Source organism: Danio rerio, chromosome 21, assembly GCF_052040795.2.
Source record: "Danio rerio strain M-AB ecotype USA chromosome 21, GRCz13ab, whole genome shotgun sequence".
In the NCBI taxonomy this organism is placed as follows: domain Eukaryota; kingdom Metazoa; phylum Chordata; class Actinopteri; order Cypriniformes; family Danionidae; genus Danio; species Danio rerio.
The window spans coordinates 9,171,421-9,190,028 of NC_141041.1; the positions used below are offsets into that span (position 1 = coordinate 9,171,421).

Below are 18,608 nucleotides of genomic sequence, written 5' to 3' on the forward strand. Positions count from 1 at the left end.
GGGGACTCTGCCAACACTAATACAGTGCACCAAAGGCTGCAGATATTTCCATTTTTTTTTGCTCTAGAAATAAAAAAATTCTCCCCCAACAAGAATGTAAAGCATTTGATGCTATTTTCTACGTAAAAATATTACTCCAATTATTATTTTTCACAATTTTTATATGCATTGTTTACAACTTGACTGAAAAAGTACACAAAAAAGTTTGTTGTGAGAAAATTACTCAGAGTACTATAATTTTATGTTGGCTATGTGAAGAAATTTATTGTATATGAAAATAATATTCATTCCCTCAACTCAATACGAATTGATAAATGCCTAATGATTAAAAAACAACAACAACTGTCTGAAAAATATTGAAGTAACTGAACAATATCTATTTACAAATGCATTTAATAAAAATACAACAGAATTAATGCATTAAATAAAAATCTAGTATGTTTAATATTTCATATAATAATGTATTCAATTAAAGCGTAATATTCTATAGTAGAAAAATTGTTTAAATTGCAATTTAGAAGCAGCTGAATTCAGGTTAGTCGATCTTTTAAACAGCAGGTGGCACTGTGAAGGTCTGGAAGTGCAGGTCTAGCCGTCTGAGCGAGCAGATCTGCGCGTGCGGTTGGGTCTCGGGCCTGCAGCTTCATGTTGCCTGAAACACTCTCCTGCTTTCACTTCTCGTTCTGACGGAGGAAGCGATTCGTTTGTTAATGAATCTCCGCTATGAACGACTACTTCACTTCACAATAACACAAGTTTATTCTGGCACCGCAGCATCTCGTTATTTCTTTTGCATTGTTTGCTGATTTTATTAATCAAAACTAGCATAAGCCCAGTTTTAGTCACTATTGACACATGCTCAGGGTCCCTATGCGATATCTAGTGTATATATCTATGGGGAAGAATTAGAGTTAGCTAATGCTAACACTTTACGGCTGTATTTAAAACTGTGTATAAGCCATTTTCTTCCAAAATTACAGAAGTTTAAATTATGGTAGACTATGCTGTGTCTTATGTACCTAACTTGCAGTTCTTCAAGGATGTATCTTACATAATCCACAAGCAATGACCATACAAACTGAACAGACATCTAAAAATAAGCATCAAAATTAGAATTTATTTAAGTGCAGAACAGTATAAAGCATCCATCAATCCCCTGCCTTTCTGAAAGTAAACATCTGCTTTAAAAATGACATGCAGTTACAATTATGCTTTGTGTGTTATCGGCAATTAATAATGAGATATATCAAACAGATAAATGAATCACTGCTGTGCATCAGACCAAAACTAATAGGTCTAGAAATCCACAATGGTTGAAAGCAGAACACTTTAATTTTGTATATTCATCACACATTGCAAGTTTCACATCACAAATTTCTCAATAAATACATTTGAAGAGTTAAACACTGCTAGACATTGCACACGGAGGCTAGAAGGGCATCTGCTGCTTACAACATATGCCAGAGTAGTCCATTCTGCTGTGGTGACCCCTGATAAATCAGGCAGTAAGCTGAATTAAATTGAATGAATGAGTTACACACTGCATGATAGGTATTGTTTAGCAAAAAGCATAATAAGGACACTTTAAGTTTCACATGATGCTGCAGGGCTGGTTTTAGGTAACAGTTAGGGTACATGGGGCTGATTATTCTGCTCTTTCCTTCTTAGCACAGACTTGATTATCTTTCTGTAATGAGATGAACCATAATAGTACAGAAGAGGGTCCAGAAAAACACTTGCGCTCCCTAAACACACAGCCAACATGTAAGCTGAATATGAGGAATCTCCTTCACCGCTTTTACCTCTTCTTGCTAATCGAACACAGTGATACAGCAAGATGCCATTCGTTGGAGCAAAACACACCACAAACTCACTCAGCACAGAGATAGTCATGATCACAGCTCTGTTTCTGTTGGATGAAGATGAAGAAATGCGGTCAGACTTTACACTGAGCACATATATGATGGTGGAGTAGCTCACTAAAGTGATGACCAGCGGCACAAAGAAATACAGGCAGGAGAGGATGGAGAACAGGTACACATAATACAACATTGTTTTGTCATTGGCATTCAACATATCATGACAAGTGATGCCTACATCTTTAATCCTAACTGTTTGTCTGATTAAAAGCAGTGGCACAGTTCCAGTGAGCGACAGCAACCAGACTAATGCGCATATGAACGAGGCTTTCCTCGCATTTCTCCAGGTTAAAGAAGCTACGGGAAGCGCAACACCCAGCAGTCTGTCCACACTCATGCACATCATCAGCAGTATGGAGCAGTACATGTAGCAGTAATAAGCTGCAGTGAGCACACGACATGCCGCCTCACCAAACAGCCAATCAGAAGCGTTCAGCTGGTAGTGGATCTTCAGAGGCAGCAGCAGGGCGAAGAGCAGATCCACACACGCCAGGTGAGACATGTAGATCACAGCTGGTTTCTTTTCTCTGATCCTGCAGGTGAACGTCACCAAAGCCAAAGCGTTCAGAGGCAAACTGATGAGGATGATGATGATGTAGAAGGACGGCATGAAGCGGGTGACCAGCGGGCCTTTCAGGAACTCAACAGCATCAACTGAAGTGTGGCATGGCTCAGGGATTGGTGTAGTGTTGAGCTTGAGTACACGACTTGAAGTATTTCTTGGTGGAAGAAAGCATTCATACGCTCCTACAGAAGGCAGAGGGAAGGAAGGATATCAACAATACAAAATCCCTGAGTTATTTGGATATATTTTCTTGTATAAGATTTCTGTATGGGGTACTACTACATAATGGAAACATATGGTTATCAAAGATTTAGTTCATCCAAAAATAAATATTCTACTGTCAAATACTCACCCTTATGTCATTGCAAACCTGAGAACTTTAATTATCATCAAAACTCAAATTAAGATTTTTTAGATGAAATCTGAGAGCTCTCACATCCTCCATAGACAGCAATGGTCCAGAAATATGTCCAAAAATATCCTCAACACCTTCCATGTGTCTTTGGTTGTTCAATCTGAGTATTATGTAGCAATAAGAACACGTTTGTGTGCACATTAAATACAAATAACAACAACAATTCAACAGTTTCCTCTCCTCAGTGTCAGTATAGGGCGCATGTTTATGAGCACTGTGCATTGATGTATACAAGGCAGGCTCATTCTGATTACATACCCCTATATACATTTCTGGAGGTAGTAAAATGTGTCCCACCAGCTAGCTTATTTTGCAGTTTTTGTTTTTGCAAATCCGCCAGAGGTCGATGTGTACGCTTTTTCAGATCTCAAATTTCTCTCACGAGTGCCATTCGAGCCTACTTTTCTCGCGTAACGACTGAGTGACAAACCGACCGATCTCCCCCACCCTTTCCTAAACCCAACCCATAGTGTTTTAAAAAGCACCGATTGACCCTTCCCTTACCCCAACTGACACTGTTTTCAAAAGCAATCCAGAAAAACTTTACTTGTTTATTTTATTTTTTGGCTTTTCTGGAACCGCCGTTCAGCAGACTCGAACCCTGGGCCGGAGTGGGACTCCTTTTCAGCCTTACCGTACGTTCACACCGAAAGCGGCGAGAGCGTCAAAGTAGCCGGAAGTCATTCGTTTTCAATGAGAGCCGGTGGCGATAGGCGGCGATAAGCGGCGAGGAGCAGCGCGGCACGTCTTCACCGGCGTGAGCGTCGAGGAGAGTTGAAATGAAGTCAACTTTATGGTAATGAGCTATGACGCGGTTCGGCGACCAGCAATCAGAATGAAGACGTCCATCGCTTGATAGCAGTTCAGAGAACACAGACCTGTGAACTTTGGTTCCGACCACAGTTGTTCCCGAGGGTTTGATTATTGCGGTCGCCGGATTTCCAATTATTTACAATTTTTTCCTACAGGAATATACATTAAATAAGTTACTGGCGAGTTACTGATGTTCATTAATGTTATATAAATTTATCTTAAAAAAGCGGGAATCTCACGCGATGTGACAGTACAAAACAGTACTGCTGCTTCAGGATATTTCAGACATAAGGACATATTGGATAAATAGAGCAAAGCCACACCACACGCAACTTGATCTTCCATTGTTGTATGAATTTGATAAGAAGTGCGCAACATTTTCACGCTAGAAACATGTTTTATGCAGGAATGTAACTGATATGCTGCAACGGCTCCTTTAAATATGAGATCAATGTAGCGAGTTTTGACGCTCTCGCCGCAGGAGCTAAAGGCAGAGAGCGTTGTCGCCAGGGCGGCCAGAGCGACCTTGGACGCTCTCGCCGTTTTCGGTTTTTTTTACTGACTATATTAAAATAAAGTAATATTCAGTTCAGTTTCTAATGACACTATCACGTCTTTTTTAAGGTAACAGCTGCTTTAGAACTTCAAATGTTTTTCATAAATATGAGAACATTAAAGGGCAGCTAAATATCCAACACTTTTCTTTAAAACTTCACAATGTCCTTTGATGCAATATCTCAATATTAGTGCTGTCAAAATTAACGCCTTAACGCAGTTTTTTTTTCCTGTTGTGGCCAGGGGCAGACCGAGTAGTTTCCCGCTAGGTCGACGTGCTTGTTGGACCAGGCTGATGCTGATCATCTTCTTATGATCTGATCAGCCCATGAAACACTTAGCAGACTGTCATGTTTTTCTGCCTAAGTGGTTGACGGTGCTGTGAGCTGTCACGCTCTGAAAGTAAGATGTTTCTTTTCCGGACAGAGCAGCCGTGTGACATAATCTGCAGCTCATTGGTTCTTTTCTTTATTGACATTGGGCTGACCCAATCACAAACTTCCATGTTGGGCTCTGTGTAACGTAGGTGTGTATTTGACAGAATAGTCCAGAGTCACGCCTGCATAATGCATTCTGATTTTACAACACTTGTATTATCTGTTTTGTGTCATCCACAATTTGGTTGCATGCAGTACATTTCTTATGTCAGCAAAAATGCTGAGACCCCTTTACCTTTAGGGACATTTTTAAATTTTGGAGCTGGAACTGGAAGCACATTGTCCTCTGTTTGCTCATCAGTCCTTTCAGTGTTCCTCCCAGAGCTGTCTGAAACCAAACAGAGCAAAACACCATCAGTTAGAGCACATAATATACTAAAAGCCAAGTCTCATTTGCAAAGAGGCCCTAATTAGGGATGTGTGGCTAAATAATTTCCTGGAATCACTATTAGCAGCCCATTTTATAGCAATTAGATTGCTGTCATTGTAATGCAGATTCTGGGAAAAACAAAAGGCACATAGAGAGCTTCAGAGGAAATGGCCATATGATTGGGAGAAAACGAGTGTACTAATTGGCTCTCTGTGCAAAGCAAAATTACAGAAAGGATGTTAAAGACATGACAGAAATCACTCTGCATTCATTTGTATGCATTGAAAAAAGGGACAATCTTCAAATGTTCCTAAATGTTCAAGTTGGCAGCACTGAGACATTCAAAGAAATATTTATTAAACAATATAAAAAATTATGATATTTATAAAATACTTTGAGACATGCTGCTATACTAAAACCATAAAAAATTATATAAAATGTATATACAGTTGAAGTCAGAATTATTAGCCCCCCTTCACTCTTTTTCCCTTTTTAAATATTTTCCAAATTATCTTTAACAGAGCATGGACATTTTTACAGTATGTCTGATAATATTTTTTTCTTCAGAATATAGTCTTATTTCAGCTAAAATTAAAGCAGTTTTCAATTTTTAAACAACATTTTAAGGACAAAATTATTAGTCCTTTTAATCAATTTTTTTTGATAGTTGATAGAACAAACCATCGCTATAAAATAACTTGCCTAATTACCCCAACCTGCCTAGTTAACCTAATTAACCTAGTTAAGCCTTTAAATGTCACTTTAAACTGTATAAAAGTGTCTTGAAAATATATAGTAAAATATTATTTACTGTCATCATGGCAAAGATAAAAGACATCAGTTATTAGGAATGAGCTTTTAAAAGTATGTGTAAAAAAATCTTCACTCCGTTAAACAAAAATTGGGGAAAAAAATAAACAGGAGGGCTAATAATTCAGGGGTCTAATAATTCTGACATCAACTGTATATATACTATTAAAACCTCCTCTTTTATGTTTTACAGAACAACACCATACATGTCACAGACACAAAACAAGAGTGACTAAACAATAACATCATTTCTTTTGGTTGAAATATCCATTGTAGCGCACTTTAATCTTGTTAGACCGCAGTGCATCGAGTTAAAACTAGTTTAGCTTTGATGTTTTGTTTTTGTTGACCCACAGCTATATTATCCTGCATGCATATATTTAAGTTAATATTAGAAATTCAATAGCATGACAATACAGTAATCATTACAATGCTAATCAGTCAATATCATGATAGAATCACACACAATTTAAACCAACAACCTAAAATAATGTCCCCTTAAAGTTTGCACAAGATAAACCACACAAAACTAGACTGAAATGAACACACTTACCATTTAAGGTGACGCTGCATGTATGCACGAGTATAATTAAAATCGAAAGAGTTTTGACCTTCATGAGTACCAATCAGGAGTCACTTTCTAACTTTTGAAAAGCAAGGAAACTCTTCATGCAGTGTTTCTTCAGTCTTCAGTGCTCAGTCACTCCTGTTCTAGGACTTATATCTGGTGACATCACTGAAACTTAAGCCTCCATTGAGCTCATTTGGCCTTATATGACATGGAGAGCAGGGCTGAACAATATGACAATATATGTTGTATTTTTAAAGGCTATCTTTTATAGTATGGTAAAGTATATCCCTTATTTTTAGATGTCGCAAAATACATTGCTTATGGTATTACTTTTAAATCATTTAGACAACCAATCAGGATGCAGGCGCACAGCAAAATCCTCTGAGTAAAAATGACTCAGTTCAGAGAGTATTTGGTCCCTCCCTATTTATGAAAAAAAGGGCGGGATAAACAAGATTATTAGACATTAAAAAAGCGAGCGATTGCTCCGTGTTTTAAATTTCTGTCCAGAGAGGTAATGTTTTGATCCTCGATTGGTCTTACGCAGTCAAGTGATGCGATTTCGCAGGTCAGAGTTCACCAAGCTTGAACTTTGCATCACAGCGAACAGCGAAACTTAACGCATGACTCTGCGTATGAATGGAAGTCTATAAGGGGGAAATGTCAAGTGTGACTGCAGCTTAAGGCTGTGATTGAAGTGAGTAGTAGTTTTGTGTTTCTCTTCTGTTCTGCCTAATAACAGGAGGTGTTCATCATCCTCAATCATCACCAATTAATCATTACATTGTCTCATTAACTTCAGTAACTTTAACTCAATTAAGAGAGGGACCAAATACTATCTAAACTGAGTAAAATTTGATATGAATTATTTTCGAGGATTTTGCTGTGTGAGTAACAGCATGGTGAAAGCGTTGCAAACTTGAAAGAGCAGTGTTTACATTTCACATTTTATTCAGCATTATTTTATGTTGGGTTAGCAATTATTTGTTTTGTTTTATATATATCATATATATATTATTTAATATTTATACATTCTTAACCAAGTATTTGATTATATGATTTTATATGTATTACATAAAATAAGGAAAAAATTATTATACAAATGAGCACGTTTAAGCATGTACTTTACATTTTCAAAAAGAAGTAGGCCTTTCCATTCCACCTGGTCAATATTACATATACTGTGATATACACTCACCGGCCACTTTATAAGGTACACCTTTTCAACTGCTTGTTAACGCATATTTCTAATCAGCCAATCACATGGCAGCGACTCAATGCATTTAGGCATGTAGACATGGTCAAGACAATCTGCTGCAGTTCAAACCGAGCATCTGAATGGAGAGAAAGAGGATTTAAGTGACTTTGAATGTGGCATGGTTGTTGGCGCCAGACAATTTGGTCTGAGTATTTCAGAAACTGCTGATCTACTGGAATTTTCACGCACAACCATCTCTAGGGTTTACAGACAATGGTCCAAAAAAAAAAAAAAAAATCCAGTGAGCGGCAGTTCTGTGGGAGCAAATGCCTTGTTGATGCCAGAGGTCAGAGGAGAATGGCCAGACTGGTTCCAGCTGATAGAAAGGCAACTGTAACTCAAATAACCACTTGTTACAACTGGGGTATGCAGAAGAGCATCTCTGAAAGCACAACACATTCAACCTTGAGGTGGATGGGCTACAGTAAAAGAACACAACGTGTGCCACTTCTGTCAGCTAAGAACAGGAATCTGAGGCTACAATTCACACAGGCTCACCAAAATTGGAGAATTGGAAGATTGGAAAAATGTTGCCTGGTCTGATGAGTCTCGATTTCTGCTGCAAAATTCGGATGGTAGGGTCAGAGTTTGGCATCAACAGCATGAAAGCATGGATCCATCCTGCCTTGTATTAACATTAGGCTGGGATTGGGGGTGTAATGGTGTAGGGGATATTTTCTTGGCACACTTTGGGTCCATTATTACCAATTGTGGTGGAACGTGGGATTCACATCATGGATGTGCAGCCGACAAATCTGCAGCAACTGTGTTTCATGTCAATATGGACCAAAATCTCTGTGGAATATTTCCAGTACCTTGTTGAATCTCTGTCACGGAGGATTAAGGCAGTTCTGAATGCTAAAGGGGTCCAACCCTGCACCACTGTGTACATTGCTATATCATATTAAGGATATGAGATGACTTTGTGATGAGATTTGTCAAATTGCATATTACCCTACTGCAGAGTGAATGAGAAATCTTGTATTGACAGACTTTGTCATGCAGAAAAAGAGACGAATGATGGTTAAAAATCTCTTATAATTATATTAATACATGGCTCTCGGAAATATTGATTCTGATTGGTTAATCACAACACTCCAAGGTATTTATATCCAAGGGATAAATTACTTGCAGACAGTTGTTATTGCAAAATAAAGATCATAGGCAGACGTGAAGGAGAGGGCTGATATGTAAGCCTGAAGGGTTTTTTCAAAGACTATGAAATACACAAGACGTGTCACTCATATAGTTTTGAATGGGGAAACGTGTAACGGTCAACATGACGAATGAAGCCCCGCCTTCTAGTAGTTTCTGCAGATTTTGTGTGATTAGAAGGTTTAGAAATAAAACTAAAGAGACAGCTGTTGTTTAGTTTTATTAGCGATTCCTAATATGAAATTTTAGAGAGGTGTTTCAAAGATGGCTGCAGAGTGAAATGACTTGACTCATGACTTGAAATGACTTGAATTAGACACAAGCATTGTTTTGAACTGTAACAGTTTATTAATTCTTTAATTAAATGCAAAGCTGACCAAAACAAAAACATTAATATAATACATACGTTGATGCATTAATCTACATATTATTCAGTTACAAGATGGAGCTAAACAGTCAATAACAGTGACAAACAAACATGATATACAAGCATATATGGATATGAACGTATTCACTGAAGTGTGTTTTTACTGTTTTTTTTTTCTTTTTAGATTGAACTTGGTGAGAAAATTGTAGTGTTGCTCGGCTTATGAGTTCTCCATTTCTCCTATTGCTTTGTAATGTGTGTGAAGTCTGGGTTTAAATCCCGGACGAGCCCCCACCTTATGTTACCTCCTTAATCACAAATTATAAGTAGGTGTCATAACATAACTCTATTTTAACGATCTAGGCGCAAAGTCTAAAGCACATGGCGCAAAAGCATTAAGAGCATGTCCAAATCCACTTTTGCTATTTTAAGAACGGAAAAATACACTTTGCGCACGTGTTTTGAACATAACGTGCATTAAACCAATCAGAGTCTCATCTCTCATTCCCTTTAAGAGTCACGCGCATTTGCTATTTACATGGCGGACTTTGTAAGTGGAAAAACTGAACGCTAGTGAGAAAATTGTTTAACAGACCATCTGCAGTGCAAGGATAAAGAACGAGCCTCCACCATTTAGCCTCTTTGCTTTCTCTTTATTTTATTTTTACGATTTACTTTACTCCTTTACTTTTGCAGATAAGGAAAGGTGTTGTACGCACTCCACTGAAGACACCCATTAGCCTACATATTTAATTTTGTTTATTAGGGGCAAAGACTTGTTTCAAAACTATTTCTAAATTCAGTTCTAAATTCCAGCAAATGAATAAACGAACAATAATAATGAAGTGTGCTCAAAAACTGAGTTATATCCAAACACACATCCTATTTTTATGCCCCATATGGTGATGCATACATCTCCAAAACCCAACAGGTGGACAAATCTAAACTTGTTTCATTAAAGCAAATATAAATATGCATATAATAAATAATACCACTAATAATAATAACAACATTATACAAGTGCAAATTGTCATGAATAAACTGAAAAAAGCCTCCCGAAATGGAGTGTTTTTTTATATTTATGTAGAAAATAATAATTTTTGTAACATTTTAATCCTTTTTTTTTATTCATATGTAAAAGATATTTGTGTATTGCTGTTCATCCTTTGTGTATTAAGCAATGTGTACGCGTTTGAAACCACATAGGCGCATAACTTTAGACCTGCTTTTAGATGGTCAATGGTGCAATCTATTTCAGTTCATTAAAATAGCAACATGCCAACAATGCGCCTTAACACACCTCCTTTCAAGACTGGAACACCCATGAGCCCACAAAGTGGCCCAAATGGATTTGCTATTTAATCAACGTGACCCAAAGCGTGAAAATTAGGCTTGAGCTGGTCTGAAAATAGCAACAAATTGCACCAAACACGCCTTATTGCGCCGGGTGTACGATAGGGCCCATAGTGCTATTGTATTAAACATTAAAAATGAAAGCTGGTAGTGCAAAATAGTTATCGTCAATTCAATTCGTAACTTTAGCCTTAGTGCACTCACAGCTCAAGTGAGAGGATTGTGTTTGATTGTTTGTGTTTGATGGTGTGCTAGCACTTTTGGTCTTCTTCCACCAAAACAGAGAGCTGATTTTCTGTCTGCACTGAAATGAGCCATAATAGTACAGCAGAGGATCCAGAAAAACACTTGCGCTCCCCAAACACACAGCCAGCATGTAGTATTTCCCCTCCTCAGTGCTGCCTTCAGTAGCTAACCGAACACAGTGATGCAACAAGATGACATTAGTTGGAGCAAAACACACCACAAACTCACTCAGCACAGAGATAGTCATGATCACAGCTCTCCTTTTGTTGGATGAAGATGAAGAAATGCGGTCGGACTTTACACTGAGCACATATATGACGCTGGAGTAGCTCACTAAAGTGATGACCAGCGGCAAGAAGAAATACAAGCAGGAGAGGATGGAGAACAGATATGCATACAGCTGTGTGTGAAACAGCACATCATGGCAGGTGACGCCCACATCCTTAATCCTGAATGTTTGTCTCATTAATAGTAGTGGCACAGTACCAGCGAGCGCCAGCAGCCAGACTAATGCGCATATGAACGAGGCTTTCCTCGCATTTCTCCAGGTTAAAGAAGCGATTGGAAACACCACGGCCAGCAGTCTGTCCACACTCATGCACATCATCAGCAGTATGGAGCAGTACATGTAGCAGTAATAAGCTGCAGTGAGCACACGACACGCCGCCTCACCAAACAGCCAATCAGAAGCGTTTAGCTGGTAGTGGATCTTCAGAGGCAGCAGCAGGGCGAAGAGCAGATCCACACACGCCAGGTGAGACATGTAGATCACAGCTGGTTTCTTTTCTCTGATCCTGCAGGTGAACGTCACCAAAGCCAAAGCGTTCAGAGGCAAACTGATAAGGATGATGATGATGTAGAAGGACGGCATGAAGCGGGTGACCAGCGGCCCTTTCAGGAACTCAACAGCGTCACCTGAGATGTTGTATGAAATCCGTGTAATGTTGCATTTCACTCCGTCTAGATCAGAGCTGTTACATGGCTGCATGTCATAAATTTGTGAAATGGCTCCGACAATTTCAAACCAGATGTTTTCTGTAATCCAACAAACAAAAAGCATCAACAGTAAATGTTCTCAGAACACAACGAGACAAATATTGGTGACTAATAAAGGGCTCTGTATTCTGTTATTATTAATATGGTAGTTTTGCATCACACTGCTCATGATTACTCGAGGTTAACAATTACTGGGTTTTCTTAAAGTCACACTATACATTCCTAAACCCTGGGTTAAAGGTTTTGGTCCAGTTTACACTTGTATTGAGGTGTGTATTGAAAATCACAAGTAAAACACAGTGTAAATGGAGCTTTTCACTCTTGTTCACTTCTAGAGCTGTGACTAGATTGCTATCTTAAGTGTAAAAGCTCATGCATTTGAACCATAGATATATACATTAAATGTTGCCTACCCTGCTGTTGTCTATTGGAAGGAATGCGTCAATAGAGCTGCCATTTTAGTACAGGGTAAAGTGTATATACAGTTGAAGTCAGAATTATTAGCCCCCCTGAATTATTAGATCGCTTGTTCATTTTTTTTCCCAAATTTCTGTTTAACTGAGAGATTTTTTTTCAACACGTTTCTAAACATAATAGTTTTAATAACTCATTTCTAATAACTGATTTATTTTATCTGTCATGATGACAGTAAATAATATTTTACTAGATATATTTTAAGACACTTCTATACAGCTTAAAGTGACATTTAAACTCTTAACTAGGTTAATTAAGTTAACTAGGCAGGTTAGGGTAATTAAGCAAGTTATTGTATAACAGTGTTTTTTTCAGTAGATTATTGAGAAAAAATATACCTTGAAGGGGCTAGTAATTTTGTCCCTGAAATGTTGATTAAAACATTTAAAAATGCTTTTATTCTAGCCGAAATAAAACAAATAAGATTTTCTCTGGAAGAAAAAATATTATCAGAAATACTGTGAAAATATCCTTCCTCTGTTAAACATCATTTGAAAAATATTTTTAAAAGAAGAAAAAAAAATAATAATAAATAAATAAAAAATTAAAAAAATCGAAGGGTTGCTAAGTGTGTGTGTGTGTGTAAATATAATATATGTAAATATATTTATTTTGTATTTAAACATTAAATATACACACTACACATGTATTATATATAAATAAAAACTTTTATCAGATAAGATTAATTGCAGTTAATTGTTTGACAACACTACTTAATTTAATTAATTATTTATTATTATAATTATTATCTGCACTATTATTGTTTTATTATTTAAGTCACTGTTACTGTCATTGAATGTTTAGTTTGTAAATTGCCTTAATGTATAAAAATATAGTTAATAAAAGCTTGACTGTTCTGTAGTTACATTAAGAAACTTTGTCGCAGTATCATGGCTGCAGCAGGCACAATGATATTACTCAGCAGCTGAAAATAGTCCCCGGAAAGATAACATCATAATGTCATTACGTCTGCTGTAGCCATGGCACGACAACAAAGTTCATTAATTAATATGCCAGAATGTGACTGAGTAATGTCAGACAACCCCACACCATTCACCGCAGTATTGCAGCTGTCAGAGCAGAAATGAAATCGGATGCTCTCTGTTTTCTCCTTCTGCATTCAAATGTTGCTCAAGTTTATGTTGTAATAGTCAAATGAAATATCAGACGGTCTATGAGTCTCTAATCAGAGAAGTGAAATGAGCACAATACACTTGGAGTAAATGTGAATTTACTGTTATGAGATTATGTGAACATTTTAATAATTAAATGTTGTTTATTGTATTCTTAAAATAATCAATGGCATTGTGTTGTCTGAAAATAAATAGAAACCTGTCCGTTTCACAAACTAAAATGATTTTTTTTTACCATACATATTTTATCAATTGTAAATCCAGACAATTTCCAAGTAGTCTCTCTCTCTCTCTTTTTTTCTATAGTTTTTAACCTTAATATTTTTAGTGTGAAAAGTTCAGACGCTAATTGCTTTTGGATGTAAAGAAAATTTTACCTTGATATTTTTGGCTGGACATGTTCAGGAAAAACGTTTTGGAAAAGTTTCTGGAATAATTTCCCCTATAGCCTTCATAATCATCATACAACTCATACATTGTCTCGTTGTTTTCCATCATAACACCAAAACTGCTTTCAAAGCCATCTGTAACACACAGTTATATAACATTACCAGACAAAAAAGTACATTCATAATTTCAGTACATTGATATACAATGTCATATAATAGCACAAAAGCTCTACAATATGAATTCAAGCAATTCAAGTGACATACTTGTGTACTTACCATAGATATGGAGGACTATAATGCACAATAAGAGCTTTCTGACCCCCATGATTGCTGATCAGAGGATGGATACTAGTTCTAGATGGTAAAATTGTCAAACAGCAGTATCTCCGTGTGGACAGATATTCCTTTTGGTGAAGCCAGGATCTGGGACAGGCACTTTTTCACTACTTAAAGGAGGCGCTTGAGAGCGTAATGCAGTCTGTCATCAACAGTAAATCCGAAATGCTTTTTATAGCATTACCAGCATTCAAACTGTTATCTAAAATGAGCATAGGAAATTACTTTGTGAGTTTATATGAGTGTTTGTACTGTACTTTGCATCATGCTAACCAGCAATCCCTGTCAGTTTCTCTAAGTAATTTTTTTATTGCATGCAATGGAATAAAATTTTGCCTAAATGTACCTAATTGAGGATTATCATCTGCTTAGAATGTGACGGATGAGTAGTGAACAAAATACTCATCCAAATTATACATTTATCACTGTTTCTGTGCATCAGACCAAGAAATAGGTGTACAAATCAACAACAATAATAGCATTCACACCAGTAGTAGCATCCCATTTGTTGACATATAGGTATACATGTAGTACAAAGCATCTCAACTTTTTCTTTCTGTCAAAAAAAATATTAATAAATTGCATGGACCATTATGATTTCATAGCCTTGACTTTTCTTAGACCTTGATCATTAGCTAATAATCGCCAATAATCATCACAGCAAACTTTTGCCAGACATTTTTCATTGGTTCTGTCACAGAAGGACACTGGACAATAGAGTTGGGCATCCACGTGCAGGTTATATTAAAGGACACCTATTTTACCCCCTTTACAAGATGCAAGATACGCCTTTGGTGTCTCCAGAATGTGTTTGCAAAGTTTCAGCTCAAATAGCCATGGCTATTGTATTATGGCTTTAAATGCAAATTAGCTGCTTTAATGCACCCACCGTTTCCATGTGTGTGTCTGCTTCTCCTGCGTTATGTATGATAAACGTCAGTCAATGAGAGAGAAAGACACTGATGAAGCTGAAATAGAGCTCAGTCAAAAATACCATGTAAGTTTATTTCATGTACTTGTGGTGGAGTTTATTCAAGCCTTTCTGAAATAATGAGGAGTACACACACACACACACACACACACACACATATATGCACATTTACTGACACCATGTGGCTGTGATGATTATAGCGGTTAAGAATTAGATTAGGGACAAACATACTCTGTTTGAAAAACGTTTCAAACCTATTAAACTTATAAAAATCACAGAGAGTTTTAATATACGTTTTACCCCCAGTTTCTTCGCAAAAAAGTTATATGGACATGTGTATAAGTGTTATTATAGAAACATGGCAACTGTCAATCAATTGGGTGGGCGGGGAAAACCACACTACTATGTCACGTTGCGGTGGGCCTTTAAAAATAACTTTAAATTATAAACAATGATTAATAAAGGGACTAAGCCGAAATAAAAACGAATAAATGAATACAAAGAATCACTACATGAATGATTTGATAGTAAACATTTAATGTATATCATCAGGAATTCTGATAAGGCATGGACTAAAAGTATAACAACTAACTGAACAAATACTGTCATGGGAATGTGCAGGTTACCTAATCCCCACTGTTAATCAATTCACAGAAATTTCCAATTTAATTGAAAGTGTGCGTCTCAGTCTTTCTATAGTCTTTTCTTTTAGGGGCGAACTAAAATTCTTTGTAAAGCAATTCTCTCTCATTGTCAACTTTTTAAAGTTCATTAGCCCCCTTAAACACTATTTTTTTTGATTGTCTAAAGCAGGGGTTCTCAAAATTTTCAGCCAGTGACCCCTAAAATAACTTCAGAGACTCGCGACCCCCACTATGCTCGGAGGTGGTTATAAGCAGCATACAAATATTGCACACAATTGTGCACACTTACCAATAGGAACTATATGAATATAAGCATATTAGCAACACAAAAAAGTACAACAGCCTTACCATATTTTTTATAATCGTTATTTATTAGTTTAATTTAATATTAACCTCACTTAATGAGAATAGTGAGCACAGTGTTTATAGCACAAGACTATTCTTGCTTTAATTTTGGAGCCACTAGGAGATTAATTTATCATTTTCTTGTCGGCTTAGTCCCTTTATTAATCCGGGGTCGCCACAGTGGAATGAACCGCCAACTTATCCAGCAAGTTTTTACGCAGCGGATGCCCTTCCAGCCGCAACCCATCTCTGGGAAAGCCACTTGGAGATCATTCTCCTTATTCAATCATGGTAATCTAGCATAATAACTCCAGGGGTCACAAATAAAATATAATAATTGATAAAATATGATAATTCTAATAGTTTAATAAAATATATGAGATTTTTTAAAATCACCAATCAACCCCTTTTCATTGTGTTGTGACCCACACTTTGAGAACCACTTGTCTAAAGAACAAACCATAATTATACAATGATTTGCCTAATTACCCTACCTTGCCTTAACCGAATTAACCCAGTTCAGCCTTTAAACTCCACTTTAGGCTGAAATTTAGAATCTTAAATAATATCTAGTAAAATATTATGTACTGTCATACATCATGGCAAAGATAAAAGAAATCAGCTTTTAGAAATTATTTAGGTGTTGAAGCTATTATGTTTAGAAATGTGTTGAAAAAATCTGTTAAACAGACAAAAATATACAAGGTTGCTAATAATTCAGGAGGGATGATAATTCTGACTTCAGCTGTATATATAGCCTAGCATTAAATAAAAAAATAAAAAGTACTGTAAACACTGCTCTATACTTGTTCTTTGTTTATACAGACAGAAAACCCAGCCAGCAGAGCTCTTCTGTACCCTGGTCATTGCTATACAGTATGTGGTTTGTCACACATTGCCTTAAATGGGTTCACAGCATCTCTTGAATTACATAATACATAATTTTATTTACTCAAACATTATTGCTAGAAATTCTACAATGCCTCAGTTGGTACAGTTAAACACTAAATAATAAATAAGATTAAATTGTACAATAAAAATTAAAGCAAAGGAAGTTTCATAAGTGGTCTTAATATGACAAAAAAGTTTTTGCCACACTATAGTAAGCTATAATCCCCAATTGAGGTAATGTTGGTTTTATATTAGCACATTCAGACTTTTACCGTCTTAATATGACTTCAGAAAGTGATTATTTGCAAACTCTAAACAGAGAAATTATATTAGCAGCCAACGTCTATTTCACAAATAGCGCTATAATGTTGTTTTGAAGACATACTTGTGACTTCTGACCGAATATTCAAAACAACGTGTCACAAATTGTCACTGTTCAAAAATGAATGAATGTGTGTGAATATAAAACCAACTTTGCCACAATTAATACACTGCAAAAGCAAGATAAAAGGGCCCACGTCAGTTAAGCATATTGAAATTAACGACTTACCGTGGGACGAGCATGCATGAGCAATTACAGCCAAAGACAAGATTGTTTTAATCCCCATGGCGAGCTGTGTATTTCTGACCCAAGATACTGAGGATGCAACGACTGAAGTCTAGTATGAGTCAGTGGTTCATTTGAATCTTTCTTACTGAATCGGATCAACCGGTTGAACCGAGTCAATCCGGAATTATCCAAACCAAATTAACAACTCTATTTAGCAAGTGATTGTAAAAACAAGCCTATTAGCATCACCAAACGATCTCTTTTAAAAGTTATTTTTCTCAACTACATGTATTTCCAAGGCTGAACCTAACTAAAACGATTTGAGTGAACTGCAGAGAGCATTTTGAACTATGTGAATTGTTGAATATTTGACCTAATGATTCAAAAGAACCGATTCGCTAAAATGTTTATGACAGACTGAAACATTTTAGTAAGTGTTTACTTCAGCATTAGCAAAACAGTGTCATTATTCATCGTGTAATATTCACAAACATTTCTAAATATTACATATTAAATAAGGTGATGCAGTGGCGTAGTAGGAGCTAAGGTTGCTAGTTTGAGCCTCGGCTGAATGAGTGTGTGTGGATGTTTACCAGAGATAGGTTGCGGCTGGAAGGGCATCCGCTGTGGACATGAACATACGGTTCATGTTGGGAGTTCATTCCGCTGTGGTGACCCCAGATTAATTGAGGCTCTAAGCCAGGGGTGGCCAACCCTGTTGCTGGAGAGCCACCTTCCTGCAGATTTCAGATATCAAACACACCTGAACCAATTAATTAGGACCTGAACACCATGTGATAATTACAGGCAGGTGTGTTTGATATGGGTAGCAACTGAAATCTGCAGGAAGGTGGCTCTCCAGGAACAGGGTTGGCCACCTCTGCACAAAGCTGAAAAGAAAATGAATGAATGAACATATGAAATAGATTTTAAATCATACTTTTGTGTCTGCTAAGCAACAACTGTGTAAATCTTCATCTAATATATTTGTACTTCCTGAGCAAGTCTCCGCGTAAAGAACAAGAGTTAGCTAATGAAGAGTTTACAACTTGCCTAACTGTCATTCACTTCCAAATCTACTGAGG

The 18,608-nt window shown here is 36.8% G+C and overlaps 2 protein-coding genes across 8 annotated transcripts in view; one reads left to right on the top strand and one right to left on the bottom strand.

Annotated features, from left to right (window-relative positions):
- ap3b1a (adaptor related protein complex 3 subunit beta 1a) overlaps positions 1 to 18,608 on the top strand; it is a 762,544-nt gene that overhangs the window by 679,852 nt on the left and 64,084 nt on the right. The gene's annotated exons all lie outside the window — the stretch shown is intronic.
- f2r2.1 (coagulation factor II thrombin receptor 2.1) lies at positions 1,098 to 18,271 on the bottom strand. 6 transcript variants are annotated; one of them, XM_087299069.1, is made up of 3 exons: positions 18,117 to 18,271; positions 4,940 to 5,032; positions 1,098 to 2,666 (listed from the first exon to the last, which is right to left on the bottom strand). In XM_087299069.1, the coding sequence occupies exons 1-3, from the start codon at positions 18,142 to 18,144 to the stop codon at positions 1,627 to 1,629; spliced, it is 1,161 nt and encodes a 386-aa protein (XP_087155195.1). In that variant the 5' UTR covers positions 18,145 to 18,271; the 3' UTR covers positions 1,098 to 1,626.